At 42.2% G+C, this 21,360-nt stretch overlaps 1 protein-coding gene across 8 annotated transcripts in view; it reads right to left on the bottom strand.

Annotated features, from left to right (window-relative positions):
- The window catches only part of LOC137427213 (sentrin-specific protease 6), a 224,412-nt gene that overhangs the window by 12,402 nt on the left and 190,650 nt on the right, over nt 1–21,360 (bottom strand). For all 8 annotated transcript variants that reach the window (XM_068116490.2, XM_068116492.2, XM_078778566.1 and 5 more), the window contains 6 exons: nt 18,427–18,543; nt 12,123–12,236; nt 11,725–11,817; nt 7,485–7,683; nt 3,236–3,309; nt 1,114–1,182 (listed from right to left, as the gene is read on the bottom strand). In XM_068116490.2, the coding sequence (XP_067972591.2) occupies nt 1,114–1,182; nt 3,236–3,309; nt 7,485–7,683; nt 11,725–11,817; nt 12,123–12,236; nt 18,427–18,543 (666 nt within the window). The remainder of the gene's footprint in view (nt 1–1,113; nt 1,183–3,235; nt 3,310–7,484; nt 7,684–11,724; nt 11,818–12,122; nt 12,237–18,426; nt 18,544–21,360) is intronic.

Here is a 21,360-nt window from a genome sequence, read left to right as displayed (position 1 = left end):
CACAAGACCAACCAATATCCTTGAAAAATCTTCGATTTTCGCGAATAAAAACACCGTTTTGCCAAAGCACGTGCTCACTATTGTGACCAAATTTCAGCTTCCTAGCTCAATGGATGGGTGAAATATCGCCTGGACAAAAAACAAACAAACAACCGGAACAGTACACCCTTTCGGTGCGCTTCATCGCCGGGAGCCAAAAGCTTTCGGCGCCCAGCAATGACATAGAGCATCGCCTGGAGATGGAATAGGCAGGGGTGGTGTACAATAAGCAGAACAAAAACAATACGGAAACACTCTGTAAAGCTTTTCGTACCCAAATAATTTTGGTTTATCAAACATCAAACAAAAGACCAAGGATATTTGTTTAACAAACTAGAATAATGTGACTGTCGCCAATATGCCTCCGCATAGTCCCACAACGGGTAGATGCCATCACTCTGCATATGTATGGGTAGGGGATCACATTTATGAAGTTTCGTGTTTATCGGAACAGGTGCATTTTTCTATCCAAGATGGCTGCCAAACCACGTGACCTTTGACATAATCGTTTTCAAACTATATGCAACAGTGCTATTAGATGATATTTGTAAAATTTTGCATCGATAGGGTGAGCGGTGTCAGAGATATAATTATTTAATATTTTCCTTCAATCCAATATGGCTGCCAAACCATGTGACCTATGATGTCATAAATTTAATATTTCAATACAAGTGGGTTATAGATCACGTGCATGCAATTTCAGATTTTTAGGATAAGGAATTAGATTAAAACATTTTTGGCTGGTGTACCACTTCACCTATGATGTCATCATGTTTTTGTTCCCCATTGGGAGTACTTGACAATGTGCCAAGTTTCAAATTTTTCCATTCAGCGGTTTCTGAGAAATATATATTTTAATTATTTGCTGTTAATCCACATCATAAAAAACGTTCGGCATGGGTGTCACTCCTACCCTGAAAGTTTTGTCTCAATCGGACTTATGGTTGATGAGAAAAACGAGGTTTAGCCTGTACGGACGACCGGACAACCCAAAAACACAATGCCGACAAAGTCGCCGGAGGCATAACAATAACACGACAAATTAAGGCAACTTATCAAACAGCAAACACAAACCCGCGCAAGGTCTTGGTGACTTCAGCGCGTGAGGCCCCGTTCAGAGAGTCCATGATGAGAATGCACGGCCTGAAGGTAGGAGAGGGAAGAAGGGTGTTATTGGGGATGCAAGGAGGCTGTAAACGCCCAAAACGTTACACAAATGACACGTCCTCCACTTAACATGTCGTTTTGGAAAATGTCTAAATAATCAAATAACCCTTTGGTCTCAATTCCTTAACTTTTTCCAAGTATCCCCTCCATTCATCCACCTTGTTGTGGTATCACGAGGAAGCTTATTGGGCCAAATGTTGAACGAACCGGCTACTCGGGCCATACATTCCACTGAAGGCGAGCCAGGAATTCCCAATTTGTTCAGGGTGCCGGCGATGACTCCCCTACTCTTCGTGAAAGACACGACGAGATCTTTAATATCCACCGATGACCAGTGCAGACAGTTATTGCAGTAACGAAAATCTGCTACTTTCAGCTAAAGGTCACGAGATCTGGCCTGTGACCACAAAATCTTATCAGTTCACCTTTGCGTCACAGTACATACTTGTACCAAATTTGGTCAAAATCCCTTCAGAGGTTCGCAAGCTATCACAAAAAGGAAAATCCGATACTTTCAGATTAAGGTCACGAGATCTGGCCTGTGACCACAAAATCTTATCAGTTCACCTTTGCGTCACAGTACATACGTGTACCAAATTTGGTCAAAATCCCTTCAGAGGTTCGCAAGTTATCGCAAAAAGAAAAATCCGATACTTTCAGATTAAGGTCACGAGATCTGGCCTGTGACCACAAAATCTTATCAGTTCACCTTTGCGTCACAGTACATACGTGTACCAAATTTGGTCAAAATCCCTTCAGAGGTTCGCAAGTTATCGCAAAAAGAAAAATCCGATACTTTCAGCTAAAGGTCACGAGATCTGGCCTGTGACCACAAAATCTTATCAGTTCACCTTTGCGTCACAGTACATACGTGTACCAAATTTGGTCAAAATCCCTTCAGAGGTTCGCAAGCTATCACAAAAAGGAAAATCCGATACTTTCAGATTAAGGTCACGAGATCTGGCCTGTGACCACAAAATCTTATCAGTTCACCTTTGCGTCACAGTACATACGTGTACCAAATTTGGTCAAAATCCCTTCAGAGGTTCACAAGTTATCGCAAAAAGAAAAATCCGATACTTTCAGATGAAGGTCACATCACATTTGACATAAAAAAATCGCATCGGTTAATCTTTGTGTCATAATCTACCTTTGAACAAAGTTTGGTAAAACTACATTCAGCTGTTCACAAGTTATCATGGTAACAAAATCATCGCGCATGGACGGACGGACAAACAACCGAAAAAAACAAAGTCTGCGGCGCCTTCACACAGAATATCAACAACACACGAGATGACGACAGTCACTCAAGTTTACAGAGAAACCGTTTCAGCCTTCTAAAGACCAACTTACATTGAACATTTAATGACCGAGTCAAGATGAGTTTGCCTCCCATTTTGTGCAACATTTAAAAGAGAAGGCTAAAGATTCAAATTAAACAAATAGCTATTAGGATTAACTTGGTTCCCCAAACCTGAGTTGTTTGTTTAATGATGAATGTTGGAAGTCTTTTCCCCAGGCCGACGCAACAACACTGGCAATGTCAGGACAGATGTAATCAAAATGGTGAATAATGCTTGTATAATAATGCTAAAATGGCTAACCTTGTGTACCTCAATGAAAAGGGCTTAATTTAATGAAAATTATACCTCTCCCACCTTCCCCCAAAGCCCTCTCCCTCCCACAGTTCTCTCGATATCCCTGCTCTCAAATGTTGTGTTTGTGTCCTTCCCCCTCTCTCCCCATCTTGTCTACCGCTCCCCTTATTTTGTGTTTTGTGTGTCGGTTTGACTTTTTGTGTGATTAATGTTAGCTCTCACACGAGCCTCGATCTTCTATATTAAAAATTAAAAAAAAAAAAATGGAGGAGGTTGGCGGCGGGGGGGGGGGGGGGGAAAGACAGGTGGGGGGCGGGGGGGAGGGAGAAAGAGTTAATCTAAATTCCCCGAAATGGAAACTCCGTTAACATCTCCATTGAAACATTCCGAGGATTTATGTCGAGCCACTTGACAAGAGAACCGAAACTCACTGATTGGAGCAGTTTTTCCGTCGTGCCAGATCACAGCTCGCAGGTGTCTCGTCTTCCGCTGGTTCTGCAGATGCCTGGGAAAGACAGACAGTTTTGTTCACCCTCAAATGACTGGGAGTAGTAGAGACACATGAAGGGGAGAAAAATCCATTCTTATTTAAAACTAAACAAAAAAAAAGAAATCCCGAGCTTTATCTAACCCTCATTTCACAAACACAGATTTTGTGCATTCCCTTTGGACATCTCCCATTTGATTATCTGACATCGGGTGCTGCTTTCCAAGCGGTACCTTTATTGTGTCCACAGCACATTGAATGGCCAGCAGGATTCCTTGATGCTTGTAAGCAGCGACTTTCTTTACAAGACGTTCTCTCCCATGTTCTATAAATTTTGACTGGTGTTCATCAACGGAGCATCCTCGCACCAATCCTGTTTGTGAACCACATCAACGATCTCTGCATCACTGGAAGAATCTACTGCACCATTTTGATGATTAATCCACCATGTGCAGATCTGTTCTGTTCCTCACCCTTTTGACATTCGATTTGCAAATATTTGAAAATAGCAACAGATCATCTACCAGGAACGTGTCATTTAATGCAGCAAAGTCCCAATCTTTGTCTCTCCTTGAGGACCAGCAGGAATATCCCCAATTGGTGTTGTGGTCATCTTCTGGGAGAGGTACAGTCCTCGGAGCTCTTGGGCCTCACCATCAGTTGTAACTTGTCCTTGGTAGAGGTACATCACATCTCCAAGCTGGCCTCTATAGCCAGCTACCACTAAGTTTGTACAAGCGAGGTGTTTCCTCTGCCAAGCTCAGCTTGTTACGGTGTACAAGGGTTCATCCAAAGTGCAATGGAAATGGCTCTCAATTATGGACTGGTCAGGTTGCTGCCTCCCATCTCATCATCTTCAAGGCCCTGGAATCCAAGGTCTGCCATGTCATTTGGATATTGTAACAGGAGAGTGCGGTTAAGGATCGATCCGCTGACCGAACGCAAGTTGCTGGCCTAGTAGTCGTTTACATCTTTTTACATCTGTATACTTTTGCTTATTACATAAAATTTGACCTCGGTTTTGACCTATTAATTCAAAACTGAACTTTAAGCTTTTGCAGATATAAATTAAGCCATTTAAAATCAAAGCTCATTCATGTCTCATCCATATCACAGGCAGAGGTTATTTGCCTTACCTGGTTTTCAATACAAAACAGCAGACTACTTTTGCATCACATTTAACTCAATCTATCTACCATACACAACACACACACACACAACACACACACACACACACAACACACACACACACACACAACACACACACACACACACACACACAACGGGAGCTAAGGTCCCCACGAGGATATGGAGACGGATTGACACGTAATGTGCGTGGCTCTGCGATTGGCAGGTCGGGGCGGTGCTACGAGGCAGACCGTGGTGATACGTTCATCGAGGTGCCGAGAAATTCCGGGGTATCAACCCTGACAGCAGACGTAAACCCTGGCAATGAAGGGGGGAGTAAAGTGAGCAGAATGCGATGCCATGTAACTCATGCATGGTCCAGACTCTTGGGTGAGCTGCGCTGTGGGTCACTGTGGGGGAGAGGCCTACAGGAGAATGGGAGGAGGTGATGAAGACTGGGCACAGTGAAATGACGGAACATCTTGCGTTGATAAAAAGAAGAAAATTATCTCGAGCAAAGAGTCACAGGCCTTCTATAGGGGAAACCCTATGCCTGTGCGGCCACTCCGAGCAGCAGGTAAGTGACCTGTAAAAAATAATGACCACCTTTTCAAACTGCACATTCTCCACTGTTGTTGTGCTTCCTCTCCCCCCCCCCCCCCCCATATTGTCTTCAGCTCCCTTTATTATATGCTTCATGTGTCCATTTATGTTTTTGTGTTTAATGTGTTAGCTCTTACACAAGCCTCAAATTTGTATACAAATAAAAAATAAAAAGCAAGGAAAACATCACCTTGCAAAGAGACATGATTATGCACCAAAGCAAAAAGCTGAGAAAGTTCAAAACTCACTACCATAAAAGACAATACTGCAGAGGAGAAAACTACAAACGAAAACCTGGAATGTTGAGAAGGGGATAATCCTCCAATGCAAGATGTATTCCATACATGAGGCATGGGGGAGTAAAGGTAAGGGGGAACGGTTCAGGAACCAGCTGAAAAAAACGAAACTGGCCACTAGGGTGGAGACAATCACCCTTGATAAATTTGAGAATGTCTTTTCAACAATTAAAAAATATCTAGATAAATATAGAAAAGAAGAGATTACATCTAGGGCAAGGCAACAAGTGGCAAGAGAGATTAGAGTGAGGGGAGCTAAGTGTTCGCTTGAAGGTGAAGACAGAGATGGCAGGGATTTGGCCGAGATGGCACAAGAGGAAGTTTTGGCTGTGCAATGAGACGGGGGACCAAACCCTAACATAGAGCCGGACCAAAGGCGACAAAGAAAGAGTGTGGCAAGAGGAAAGATTGACGTTATCCACCTGAAATAGGGGCAAGACTTGGTTCAGAGACAAAGACACGGTGACTCGGGCACAAACGAAAGGGAAAATAATGGAAAAGGCAGATGGTAATGGACAGAAAGACAAGGGAGAGCAGCAGAATGAGGGAGAGGAGGATGGTGAAGAAGATGAAGAGCAGCATAGACTGGAAGAAGAGTTAGCTAACCAAATAGAAGAGATGACATTGATAAAACTCAGAGAAAAAACAAAACTTTATCGCATAGAAAACAATAAACGGACAAACATCTTAGTGAGATGAACAAACCATTCAATGAGAAAATAGGTTCTAAATCATCCACCTTGAAGGAAATCAATGTCGTCTGTTTCGCAGCAGCACTATTCATTCAAGAAAAAGTAACGGGCAAACAACACCAGAAGAAGAAAAAACCAGGCCATACAAATAGAAACCAAATTCTGGCTTGGAGACAGAGATTAGAGACACAAAGAGAGCAACAGCTTTAGGAAGTAGGACAAATACAACAGTTTAAACAAGGAAATGAAACAGACGCCCAAAACTAAAAAAGAGAATCCAAAGAATAAAAAACAAATAAAATCAAAGACAAAGACCTCGAGTGTTTGGGTGCTGAAAACAAACTCAAAATAGAAATGATAGCATGGAGGATTAAAAAAAACGATAAAGGAAACAACAGGAGAAAACAAAACCACTTGTTCGAAAGTAACCCAAAGATATTTTACCGTGAATTGGGGAAACAAAAACAAAATGTGTCAACTCCCACTGAAAAGGAAAAACTTTTTGAAGATCGAAAATAACATAAGTAAGCAGAATGAATCCCAAACTTGGAAAAGAAGAAGCAACATCTCGAGGAAATGCCCCCATCAATGGTCAGCTCAACTGGGACGGAGAACGAATCATAATAAATGCCCAAGATCAAGGACACTACACCAATGGATTAAAAAAGATGGCGGGACTGAGCCAGACGGACAAGTGTAGATTCTGCAAGACAGAAACAGAAAGTACTCGTCACCTGCTCTCGGGATGCAAAAAAACTATCAGAACAAATTTACACACAACAGAACAACAAAGTATACAAAGTGATTCATTGGCAAATCTGAAAAAATGTAAACATCCCAGAACCAGAAAACTCATGGAAACACAAACCAAGGGCAATCATTGAAAATGAGGACATCATGCTCACGTACGGCCTGATGATTCCATCGAGCGTGAACATAGAAAACAAAGCATTGCATCCGGACATTGTACTCAGGAGCAAAAAGGAAAAGACAACATTGATGATTGAGATATCAGTACCCAGAGATTTTGGCCTAAACACAGAAATCAAGAAAATGACCAAATACGAGGACCTTGCAAATGAGATCAAGAGATCTTGGAAGCTGAAGAGCATCGAAATTGCACCAGTAATAATTGGAGCAACAGGAATGATGAAGAAGAACCTCACAGATAAAAAAAACCATCCCCAGGAATATTACCACAAATGAACTACAACTGGAGGCAATCCGGGCTTTGGTGATCCTGAAATGAGAACTTGGAACAAAACTGAAAAAGTTGAACAGTTTGGTCCATGAACCATGATCCCTTACCGAAGAGGAGGTGGATACTTTGGGTCCTGGGAGGACTCCGTTCCACCTCCTAAAACCCACCAGTGGATATAACAACCAACGACACAGACACCTGTGTGTCGAGAGCATGATTTATGTGTGTGACAGCTCTTCCACAATAATTTTAAAGAGTGAAGTTGAGATTTACCATTTCTTCATTTCCTTCACCCCTGTTTTCACCAGTCTTCCCACTCTCCTGCAATTCTTTTTCTAACTCTTGAACCCCGGGTGCCCCTTCAGACAGGTCGCCGCCACTCGCTGGATCCGGTGACTGCCGGCATCCCATATTCGTCGTGGGGCTGTTTTGCCTGGCAGGGAAGCGGATCACGGCCAGGAACCAGTGGGCCCTGTGGCAGATGGGACACAAAGGTCACAACCGCAAATTGTACTCACTTGGAACAGACAACACACACAAGTCGTTTGATTCCTTCAAAAGTAAAAAATGAAGTCAAATTCGTACAGGCTCTTATGTGCACACTGTTACACAGCTGGGAGCTGTAAAAATTAATAAATTCAAATACACAATGAAATCGCACAAGATGTTCATTGAAAAACGAGTAATTTATGGCAAACATATCAATTAGTCAAACAGCTTTCAATGCACATTGTTCAAGGAATGATAAATGAATAGTCCCAAGTGGGACAGACGCTCCGCTCCTGATGGAGGGTGGTCATAGTTGGGGCGGATTAGGTGAGGTGACAAGGTTGATTTTCACTTTAATTTGATAGAAAATTGTGGGTCAGTGGTAGCTGAAAAATCTGACAACACGATTGCATTCACGCAGTGAAAACTATGTAGGATCAGCAGGTCCTGAATTAATGAAAAACATTCCGTTGCTTTTTGACCAATGAAATGACCCTGAAAACCGTTTTAGACCCTAAAGCAGTGTAAAGGGTGTAAAGGATGTAAGGGATGTAAGGGACTAAACGGTGTAAGGGTCGAAACAACATTACCGCTTTGCACAAAAATAAGCTAACATTACCTTGGAAATCAGCTAACATTACCTTGGAAATAAGCAAAAATTACCGCTTTACACAAAAAGGTGCAAAAACAGATCCTTGCAACTACAGACCAATCAACCTGCTCCCAATTGTCAGCAAGATCATGGAATCCATCATTGCTTCAGATATCAAATCTTTCTGCTTCTCCAATGGCTTGATCTCTGATCATCAATTTGGTTTCGGTCCAGGTCACTCTACTCTGGACATGCTGCTACTGCTGTCTCAACAATGGATGGAGGTCCTCAATGCCAAACAGGAAATTAGAGTCGTCTCCCTTTAAATATCTCGTGCCTTCGATACGGTCTGGCACCCCGCTCTGCTCACCAAACTCTCCTCTTCACACGACTGGTGAAGTGTGGCCCTGAATGGAATTCCCTCATCTCCCCTTCCTGTTTCGGCTGGAGCTCCTCCTTCAAAGGCAGTGTTCTGGGCCCTGTGCTTTTTCCAATCTTCATTAATGTTCTCTCCTACTCTGGAAAATCCTCTCTATCTCTTTGCTGATGACTCCACTATCTGCCGCTCCATTCCTCATCCCTCAGATCGGCAGGCAGCAGCCTCCTCACTCTGCAGACCTGGACAAAAATCACAAACTGGTCAAACAAGTGAAACATGTCTTTCAATCCTGACAAATCTCACACTCTTTCCGAAAGGACCGTATGGCATCCTCCCCCCTCCATCGCATCATCATCATCATCATCAATCCTGTGGAAGAAGTTATTTGAGTCTCCCTATCAGCCATGATCTTTTTTGGGCAAAGCTAGCCTCCAAAGCCAGTCATCCACAGGGCATCCTCTTTCGTGCAGAGTATTTCCTTGGCACACCTAAACTTTTATCGACCTACAAGATCTTAATCAGCAGCTTTGGCCTTTGAGTACTGGTTTCCCCTCTGGGCTGGCAACCTTGCCTCATCTTGCTGAGCTTGACGCTGTGAAAATCAAGGCATTCAAGTATTCATGACCGAGGCTCGTGGAAGAGCGAGAAGTGGAATTGAGGAAAGCAATATGGAAAGGGGGAAAATGTAGAAGAGAAAATGGAAATGGTAGAGTAGAAGTGAGAGCGAGATCAATGGGAGGGGGAGAAGGACATGGGATGAACAAGCTGCACACAAGCTGAAGGAAACACAGCAAGAAGAGGAAGGGGGAAAACGGGGATGAACCAGAAAAAGAAATCAACCAACAACTAAAACAAAAAGAGGCGAGAGATAGGGACAAATCACAATAATCTGGATAAAGGGAGTGCTTGGGAATGGAGTAATTAACAGTAGAAGACAAGATCATTGGAATCTCCCGTGATAAAAATGAGTACAGGCACATCACTTCGCCATCGCAGACAGGCCGGTGATCTGTCATCTACCACCTCCAGTCTTGCTCCCTATGCCCTTTCCGTGCTTTGTTCCCTCCCCCTACCCTCCCCCCTCCCCAGGTTTCTGAAGGGCCTACACGTCCACCATCAACCCCCTTCTGGTGAAACTACCTAAATCCAGGATCACTGCTCACATTCACCCATTCATTCCTTTTTTTCTTTTTCCTATTTGTAGAACCAACTTCCACATCCTCTTCAATCCCATTCTTCCTTCCCACTCTTCAAGACAGATCTTCACTACTGTAGAAGGTTTTATTCACTCACACACACACACACACACACACACACACACACACACACACACACACACACACACACACACACACACACACACACACACACACACACACACACACACACACACACACACACACACACACACACACACACACACACACACACACACACACACACACACACACACACACACACACACACACACACACACACACACACACACACACACACACACAATATTTACTGAGTACGAGGATGTTACAGTGTAAAATGTGTTGCTGCGTTTTTGCCTGAGGAAGAACTGCTGAAATCCATCTATCTGAGGTCTTCCCAACATCTGTGTTCCTTTCACATTTCTTTCTACTTTTTCATATTTCTCTCTATTCATTCTAATTGTCTCTTCTTCTTTATTTCTCTCTTTCTTTATCTGTCTTCGGAGAAGTGAATTCTTGCAGAATTCTTTTTTTTCTGGAAGGTTCATTTGGCTGCGCTTGGATGGGTTTGAGGGTAGAGGAGTAACAGCTGAAACCCGAATCCTATCCAGGTTCCTCTTGATGACTCCATCTTTGCTCTTTACATTTTTTTTTTTTTTTTTGAATTCCTCTGATGACTCCAATACAGTATTTGGTTTTCTATTTCATTAAAATTCATTCTGCTCCGAGTGTGGTGTGTTGCGAGCAGCCCTGGTGAGATGGCGGGGTGGGGTGTAGGCCAGCCAACTCCCCGCGTGGAGTGTTTGTGGGCGACATGTGAAGTTCATGGTCACAGCGGCCTCTGTTTTGGATGGATAAATGCAAGCACCTGTGTACTCGATCTCGCAAAAGGAAACATTTGCTTTATTAGTAATATCAAGTTTATTTGTTCCATCTTGAATGTCAACGAAATAGTATACCATTTTAAATGGACGTGGATTTAAATGAAAGGGGCAAATTAGTAATTGTATTATAGTTAATAAAATGGTTTTAAAACTGAACATATGCTTTTTCATACAGAGGTCAAGTTGACCTTGGCACAAAACAGCCTACATTCCTCCTATCGTGTACGTGGTACAACCTCTGATCTACTCCGACATAATCCAAAACATTGTATCTGCCTGTGGCCTTCAATGACGATGTAATTGGCTGTGTGCTGGAGTACAACATTGGGCTCGACTGGAATTGTCAAGAGAGAGATAGGCTGGTTGTCATTGTTTTTTCTCATTTAGTGCTGTCAATGTTTTGTACTTGAGTTACGTGGTTGCATACCTGTTTGTATCGAAAGCCTCATCTCTCCAGAGCATTAATCGCTTCATTGTAAAACCACGGAGAGGATTTTTTTTTTTTTTTTTTTTTTTTTTTTTTTTTTTTTTTTTTTTTTTTTTTTTTTTGTTTTGTATACAATATCGAGGCTCGTGAAAGAGCGAACATTAATCACACAGAAAGACAAACCGACACATAAAACATATAACATAGGGAGCGGTAGACAAGATGGGGAGAGAGGGGGAAGGACACTTGAATCATTTCCACTAAAATTTATGTTGACTAAATAAAGATCTAATAAAAAATCCTCGACAACCACCATCTCAGATCGTCCCCAATCCAAAGCCATGACCTTTTCTCCCAACGTTAACTCCCACCCCTCCCCCCACCACTCTTTTTCCTGTTCCTTTTGTTATGTTACGTCCTGATCTGCTGTATGTTCTAGCTGCTGCATGAACCTCGACTTTGTATACAAAAAAAACCAAAAAAAACAATCATCGGGGGGAATTGAGGAGAAAGATTATGAAAGATTAAGAGGATCAAACGTACGCTTCATTGATGGGCACAAACACCAACTCCTTGCTGAAGAGATCCACGTGCCGGGTCCATGTGCGCACCCTCATGTGCCGTCGTTTTTGAATGCTGCACTCAAAGGAAGAGAAATGAAGGAGCAGCAAAGACCAAACAGGAAGCACTCACATAGTGGAACGTCAAGCTGAAATCGATGAGATTAAAGCTTCATCTACATCAGTATTCGGCTTGAGGTACTACCAAACAAGCCAACAACAGCAGTTAAACAGTCAGCATACACATCAGCATATTAATGGCAAGGCCAAAGTGTTTAATATGGACTGTGATGAAGAACCGTGGTGCCAAGACGTAAGCAAGCAACTATATGTTGTCGGTCAACAAAGTGCAAATGAAGAAGTTCTACTAGTAGGACCCACGGTATTCGTGGACTGTCCCGCTCGCCACGTTGGCTCAAGCGCTGGTAGAAAAACGAACTGAAGATGTGGATACGAGACGAATCCTCTCTCGGCAGCTTCTCCGACACGAGGTACCTGAGATTGTCAAGAAAAAGCACATTCAACCACATCAACACAATAACTTGCTCATTATTGCCTCTTCCATCTTCACCACATTCCTCGATCTGTTCTTCCATTTAAGAAAAAAACATACTTACTTCCACCACCGAAGGTAGATGGAGTTTATGTTTTCACCCCTGTCTGTCTGTCTGTCTCTTTGCAAACAGGATATCTCAAAGTTGTGGATGGATTCGGACGAAATTTGATGGATAGGTTGGGTATGTGAAAAGGCCAAAACGATTTGATTTTGGTGAAGATCCGGTTTCGGATCCAGATCTGAGAATTTATAAAGTCATTCTTCATCATTGAGAGACAGGGCAAAAACCGATATACGGGGTGTTCCAAAAAGACCTGGACAACTTTGCTTGTTCATTTATTTAGAAACACAAACAATACAGCAATACCCTTTGGTTTATATGATACAGAAACTCAAACTGTTGTATATACAATGCACTTCAATGTAAGCTCCGTTTGTCGTGTGCAGGACATCAAGGTGGTACACGAGTTATTGCCATGTTCGGCTCAGCATGTTTGTGTTCACCAGTGCGCATGCAGCTGTGATCCGAGAACAAAGATCTTTCAGGTTTGCCACCTTGTTGTTGTTGTAAACAACATCTTTGACAAACCCCCAACGAAAAAAAAAAAATTAAAAAAAATCAAGAGGGGAGGGGGGGGGGGGGGGAAGGGGTGGGTTGTTATGTCTGGTGATTGTGGGGGCCAGACGGTCGGTCCGTCTCGGCTAATCCAGCAACCTGGAAATTTTTCATTCAGGATGGTTCGAACGAATGACAGGGTGGGCCATCCTGTCAAAAATTATAACGGGTTGCAGTTCTTCAATCTGTGAGAAGGCGAATCCTTCCAACATGTTCATGTAAATTGTTGAGGTCACTGTATCCTCCGCAAAGAAAAATGGATCCACCAGGAGATCATGGAGAAGACTACACCACACATTGACTTTTGGACTGTCGTGTATCTGTTCCATGATGATGTGGAGGTTTTCAGAGTCCCAGATCCTCACATTGTGCAGGTTGACCTTACCCGATACATGAAAGCAAGCTTAGTCTGTGAACACGACCTTTTTCAGGTAATCTTCGTCATCGCCTATGCAACTAAGCATTTCCAAGGCAAGGCAAATGGTTTGTGCTGGGGTCTGTCATTTGGTTTTGAGTACCTGCAGAATCTGCATATTATAGACATAAAGTTTCAGTCTTTTATACAAAGTCCTGTGTACAGTGGTGGTTTGTAGTCTCAGTTCACTGGATACAGAATCCTGTGTACAGTAGTGTTTGGTAGTCCCAGTTCACTGGATGCAAAATCCTGTGTACAGTGGTGTTTGGTAGTCCCAGTTCACTGGATACAGAATCCTGTGTACAGTTGTGGTTGGTAGTCCCAGTTCTCTGGATACAACATCCTGTGTACAGTGGTGGTTGTTAGTCCCAGTTCTCTGGTTGCAAAATCCTGTGTACAGTGGCGGTTGATAGTCCCAGGTCTCTTGATGTGCGTTGGATAGATTTTCTGGGACTTTGTTGAAATGATTCACGCACTTGTTCAACGTCTGCTGCATTTGTGATTGGTCGACCGGTACTTTTCTGTTTCTGACAACTTCCAGTCTCCATAAACCTCTTGTACCACTCACTTATACTAGTCCGCGATGGTGGATTCCTTCCATACCTTATATGGAAATTACCCTGAACTTGCGTGTCGGATCTCGTCTCGATTAACCATTCGCAATTTTCTTTTACAGTAAACCACCAGACCGGAAAATAAAGAATACTCCGAGTTTCTATATCATATGAAACAAGCATATTGTTGTATCATTTGTGGTACTAAATATATTAACCAGCAAAGTTGGCCAGGTGTTTTTTGAACACCCTTTATAGCATGAACGGATTCGCCCAAACTTGTCGAACAGGTTGGGTGCGTGACATGGACGAATCGATTCCATTTTGAAGACCGGAACACGGATACGAGAATCAAAAAAAAGGAAAAAAAAGTGATTCTTCACCATCGAGTGAGAGCCAAAAAGGACATAGCGTGATATTTACCCTGTGCTCGCGAAGCGAAAATCAAGGTTAAGCGATTGGTTGGGTGCGTACGTGTGGTTGTGGAAGCATAAAATGTACAATATATTGTTTAAAAAAATTTTTTCTTTATTAAAAAAAGATTTGTTAACCATTTAAGTACTATTTGCAGAGCATCTCGGGTAAAATATTCACTCTATAAAATACTTCAACAGAGGGCTACGTCTTGAAAGCCATCCCAATACCCTCTCCCTATAGTGGGGCGGCTTAGCCCAAATATTCAAAAGAATTGTGCATTTTGTGATACAAGCACCAAATTTGGCACAAATGTACATTAATATGTTGCGAATTTTCAGATATTGGGCCACTTGAAATTCTCTCTTTATGTCCGCCATATTGGATTTCAAAATGGCCGCCACTTGAAATCTACATTTGCTATTATCTCTGGACGTAATGCAGCTATTGACTTGATTCTGGTATCTAAATGTATGTTTTTGGGGGCAAGGAATCCAATGGTACCAATTTCAACTTAATATTATCTATCACAGTCTGTTATATAATTTTATTTGGAAATTATCTAGGCAAATATTGGATTCAACACAATACTTTGAAAAGAATGTCTTAGTTCTGTAAATATAAATAAAATAAAAAACTATACTAAATCACTAGTAACAACTCAGACAAGCTCATATATACTGGCAGTCTAAAATATAAATTCATATCCCATTAGGAAACAAAGTGACCCATTCATTTGTGTTTTTCATATGCATATTTTATGTAACATTACATTCATATTGTCAATAAATACCAAACATGCATAATCCCCTTTTCCTAGACCCTTTAAGCCATCTTTTGTGTTTCTAGAGTACAGAAATTTCTTGTATAGGCTTCCATCTGTCTTGTTTCCTTAACAATGCACTGTAGCATGTCTTTAACAATGTTTACAAACATGACTCCACTACATGTCTTTAATCACAGCCCTGACCCAAATAAAAGAGTAGAGAGGCTGCATGTGTGTTGACCCACATCAACTGTGTTCTTTGTGTGTGGCTGTGTTTAAATCACCTTGTGACTCCACATAAATGAGTTAATTACATACAATCTGGGCTCAGCTAGACAACATTGTGTGGTCAGCAATGAAGACGAGAGTCTGAATTACATGTATGCAAAAGACCTTGTGAACCAGTGAAGCAAATACACGGGTAAGCATGAATTAAATCTAGGGCATGATATAATTTCCATGATGTTTACCTCTACACTCAATGGTGGAAGGAGGTAATGTTTTGATCCCAGCTTGTCTGTATGTCTGTTTGTCTGTTAGTCCACAAAATTCCAGACAAAGCTTGTAGTAGTGGTAGTTGTAGTGGTGATAACAGAAATTGTTATATAGAACTGAACTTATATTATTATTATATGCAGAAAATAACTTCATTTCTATATGCCCTGCAGTGGACAGGTTAATTGGTTTATGCACTGAAGGGGTCACCCTGGTGTGCACTGCTGTGTTCTGCCTCACTGAGTTGTTCAGGTATGATGTACTCAGCACAAGCTTACCTGATACACATGTGTGCTGGCTAAAACCACTTGTCTGGTGGGCACGACAGAGGCAGGTTGTCTAATAGCCAACCTGGTCTTACTTTTTTGGGGTTTATCTGAAATTCTTACTATAAGGCTTTAAATTAGAAATGTTTTATATAAAGTAGTATTTTGAGTGAAGTGTGTATTCCACACTGACAGTTTTGACATGTTCTGAATTTAACACGAAGGCTGTAATTAACAGAACGGGGTATGTCTGGAAAATGTACTGTCCAACCTAATAAGAGTTTAGACTGATTTATATTTAAATCTTGGCTGTGTAAATATTGTAAGAATTTATGAATTCAAATGTTTTGTAAATATTCAATAAATTTGGGAATATTTTTTAACTAAAGAATCTCATGTGATTTTATTTCTCTTCTTGCCTCCGGTATGGGTGAAAATTTAATTCCGGCATAATCTCACAAAACTAATTCCCTAAGTGTGCCAAGCTAAATGCTCTACGATATAGAGGAATTATCCTCCTCTCCATTAGTATGGCGGAGGAAACCCCTCTATTATATATATATAACAAAATGTTAACATTATATCATTGTATCGTTGCAGATTCAGAAGACAGTTCCACCATGTCCAAGAGCTTCAGACTAGCTGATGTTGAGCGAACTTCACCATCAACATCACAGCACCTCACCACAACTGACTGGAAGTTATGCCTTATATGTCAAGAGGACAAGACGGAGACACTGACCAAACCTGACCAATCAAAGAGAAAAGACATTGGGAGTGGGTACAGTTCACTCGCAGAGAACTTGGTCAAATTCAGTGAACTTGGAGAGCTTCCAGGATCATTTCACCTGGAAAGACTCGATGATGGTCATGGCATTGAAGCTGCGATGGTTGCACACAGTGCAAAATATCATCAGACATGCAGGCTCCAGTACAACAACACCAAACTGCAGAGAGCACAAAAGAGAGCACTCAAGAAAGAATGTGAGAGCGATGAGGAACAAGCTGCATGCAAACGCACCAGGTTACATTCACGCTCATCGAGTACAGAGAAGAAGGTCCCAGAAAATTGTTTCTTCTGTGAACAACCTGCTGGGGCTGACAGTCTTCGGAAAGCTGCAACATTCCAAATGGACAAACGGGTGCGTGCCTGTGCAACCCTTCTTGGTGATACAGAACTGCTGGGCCGTCTCAGTGGTGGGGACATGATAGCGTTGGACGCCCAGTATCACCCACGGTGCTTGATAGGACTTTACAATCGCACAAGAACCCCCTGTCACTAGCAGCATCAAGAAGTCGCCTGTCCCAGCTGCTAAAGTGGCGTCATTGACCAGAGGAGACTTCAAACAGCAGACTGATGAAGAATACCAATGGCTAAGCAATGCAAAGCGAGTCCTGGAAGACAACACTGGTACAGTGGACAATGACAACACATCTTGGGCTGCATTTCATGCCAGCCGACAGCCACCAGATGCTCGAGTCATCTGCCCCACGTCGCTGCTTCCACTCTTCCTGGAGAGTGCCCACACAGTGGCCATGATCCGGCACTCAATGGACGTCGTGAAGAATGCTGTGGAACACCTGAATCCTGGAACACCTGAAAGTACACACCTTACTGGACCAGGCTAACTGAGGCAGCTCACAGCTGCATTGAGCTGGTTTCTTGCAAGTGCAAGAAAGGGTGTGTGAGGCGCTGCAAGTGCAAAAAGGCTGCCCTTCAGTGCACAGCCCTCTGTGTGTGTGAAGGGGACTGCACATGACGATGAGTCAACAACATACATGTACTTGTGGCAATGCTGAACTTGTTAACATGACACTGTTTATGTACACGTATCTTCAGTACCGGTATATACCTAGCCTCAGATACCAGTACACCTAGCCTCAAATACTAGACCATGTAGCATGTCAGTATTATACCTAAGACATTTACAGAACTAAGACATTCTTTTCAAAGTATTGTGTTGAATCCAATATTTGCCTAGATAATTTCCAAATAAAATTATATAACAGACTGTGATAGATAATATTAAGTTGAAATTGGTACCATTGGATTCCTTGCCCCCAAAAACATACATTTAGATACCAGAATCAAGTCAATAGCTGCATTACGTCCAGAGATAATAGCAAATGTAGATTTCAAGTGACGGTCATTTTGAAATCCAATATGGCGGACATAAAGAGAGAATTTCAAGTGGCCCAATATCTGAAAATGTTCGCAACATATTAATGTACATTTGTGCCAAATTTGGTGCTTGTATCACAAAATGCACAACAGGTTTGCTATGCTGCTACACTACTACCGCAAGCAACATTAAGCAGATAAACTGATAAATTGATTAATGTGTTGTTGATAGAGCACAGGCATGGAGGGCATAATGTCGTCTTGCTTCAAATGTCCTTGCGAATCACAGGCCTCTTCCCAAGTGCTCACCCTACACTTGCATAGGTTCAGGTGTGTGAGAACATTCATTCTCTCACCATGTGGGACTAATTATTTACGCACCAATACTATTCATGCCACACATCTCTTCATAAACATCAATATAAATATCAGAAAACAAACACACCCATGCCTCACATTCCAACCGACCACATCCACTTACTTTAGATAAAAGTCAATGATGACGTCATTGACAAATTCTCCTTCATCGAGGCAGGCTAGGTCCTCTCTGGTAACAACCATTCCACCGACAGCGGGTGGAGGAGGATAAACCACCAGCCTGCAAGAAAGTCACCCAAATGAGGGACGACAATCGGAGTCAGAGATCCTACCAAAACAAACCACCAGGAACACACAGGAGTGCAGTTCACAATCAAAAACAAAAAAAGGTAATAGCATCCAACCAGGTAATCCTGGATTTCAATACGGAACAAACCACAAGAGCTTTTCTTGGTCGTGATTATTAATTTATTAGAAAGTATAACGGCACTCGGTAGAGAGCGTACCTCCACCAACCTGAACACTACGTTTCGTATGGCACCGATAGACCGTGTATGGATCCGGACCTGAACTAAAATCTAATTGGCTTGTTCTTGTCACCGAACCAACTCATCCACAACGTTTTGTAATCTCGTGCTATACTGTATATCGTTTTAGCCCATCATTCAATGGTGACGAGTCACTTGAAAAAAAATCAATTCCCTTTTAAGGGCTCGGATCTTCACCAAAATCTAATCGATTTCTCCTTGCGACACACCCAACCTCTGCACCAAGTTTCGTCTGGATCCGCCCCTAGCTTTTTGATATATCCTGCTATATATAGTTTTTTTGCCCCATCTCTCAATGACGAAGAATCACTTAAAAAATTATCGGGTCCAGATCTGGATCTGGATCTTCACAAAAATCTAATCATTTCGTCCTTGTCACGTACTCAACCTGTCCACCAAATTTTGTCTGAATCCGTGCACAACGACTTGAGATATCCTGTTCACAGACAGACAGACAGACAGACAGGGGTGAATACATAACCTCAATCCATTTTCAGTTTCAGTGGCAGAGGTAAACACCAGTTTCTTTAATATTTTCTTTTTATCCCAGTGCAGTACAAGGTACAAGGTTTATAAGGCCAAAATGGATGCATGACAGATTTGAATTTGGGATCTCCGCCACGATGAGCCAAGTACGATGATGAAAAAGTCTAACAGGCCAAATTCCACTTCACTGACCACCTTCAAACCACAAGACACCTTCAAATTTACCATTTTGAAACAGGAAAAAACGAAAACATTACCAAAAACGAAAACCGAAACAAAGCATTCTTGTTCAAAAGTAAAAAATCATTTGATGGTCGTCGCTTGAGAGGCCATCTTGGTAGCAAAGGAAGGATTCATGGGATATGGTTACAAGTGTTCAATTTGTAATTGCAATCGGCTTCATCCTCGAGTATTTGAATTATGGAAACACGGCCAGGATTTGTACATATAATGAGGAATTTAAAGATATATATAATATATATATAATATATATATATATAATATATATATATAATTGTTATAGAGAAGATAGAAGATGGAATTACAGTAGTATTTGGGATGTGGGCCTTTACTTTTACACAGAGCAAGAGCTTTGTTTTCATTGTTTAATATGGAGATGATCAAGCTGGGACTGGAATGTTGTTTAAATATCCTGAATTTTTCATCCTTTAATATGGAGTTGATCAAGGTCGGACTGGAATGTTGTTTAAAATATCCTGAATTTTTCATCCTTTAATATGTTGATCAAGGTAGGACTGGAATGTTGTTTAAAATATCCTGAATTTTTCATCCTTTAATATGGAGTTGATCAAGGTCGGACTGGAATGTTGTTTAAAATATCCTGAATTTTTCATCCTTTAATATGTTGATCAAGGTAGGACTGGAATGTTGTTTAAAATATCCTGAAGCACTTTCCATCATTCACCCAAGGTGTTTCATTTCAATTTGACCCTCAGAATCCACAAATGACCCCATAAAGCCTCAATGATGGTCTTACCCAACCTCATTAAATCCCAAAACGCATCGTCTCTAGATCTGTCGTCATCCCAACCCTCCCGTATGACCGTGACACCTGTGTTACCTAACGGAAATACTTCAGATCATTGGAGCGTAACAACCAGCAAGTTTTCCAAATCATTATTCCGATCAATTGGAAATGTCGATTGACAAATGTGAATGCATTGGCGAAGCAAACTACATCAGCCAAGAGTTGGTGATTCACCGCAAACGTGCAGGTTGGTCATTCTGAATGCATATCAGATACCCATCCACAAAGCAAAATATATTAGCCCGGATTCCCGAAGGTTAAAGTTCTTGTGGGGGACAGAGGTTAAAAAAGGAGAACGCTACCCAAGAAAAAGCAGAGTATATAAACTCGGTCTTCACTGAACCACCCATGGTCCGAAATTAGACTTCTCGTACCCACCCATTCCTCCACTACAGAATTTTCCCTATGTATAATTTGGCCTTCTCCCCGTGTCAGAGACAACAGGTCTCTTACTAATTTTGCTCGTGGAGAGGAAAGTGTTGAATAGGAAAGGGAACAAAAGCCAGTCCTCCAGTCAAAGCGAGAACCTCCAAAGCCAGTCGCCGACTGGGCATTCTCCATCGTGCGAAGTCCTTCCTTGGCACACCTGAGCTCCTTACCACATGCAAGGCTTTCATCCGCAGCTCAATGGAATACTTCTCTCCCCTCTCGGCTGGTCCTCCTACCTCACACCAAGCTCGACTTCACGCTGTTGAAACCAAAGCTTTCAGAATCATTGGAATCTCCCGCGATGAAGCCGACTGTGAGGGCCTTTCGCTCACTCACCACAGGCAGGTTGGTGGTCTTTCTGTCTTCTACCAACTCCTCTCTGGCCTAGCCCCCCCCCCAGCCCTGTCTGTGCTCTGTCCCCCAAGTACTCCTACAGGTCACACAATATCTGCCTGCAACCCTCTTCTGGTGAAACTGCCAAAATCAAGACTCTCTGCTCACCTTCACTCTTTCATTCCTCTTTTCTCCCGCCTCTGGAACAAACTCCCTCACTCTCTTCAATCCCACACCTCCCTCCAGGTCTTTA

This window comes from Myxine glutinosa, chromosome 5 (genome assembly GCF_964187855.1).
Source record: "Myxine glutinosa chromosome 5, kmMyxGlut1.1, whole genome shotgun sequence".
Lineage (NCBI taxonomy): Eukaryota > Metazoa > Chordata > Myxini > Myxiniformes > Myxinidae > Myxine > Myxine glutinosa.
The sequence above is the reverse complement of the archived record's forward strand: the minus strand, read 5'-3'. Positions and strand labels throughout refer to the sequence as shown.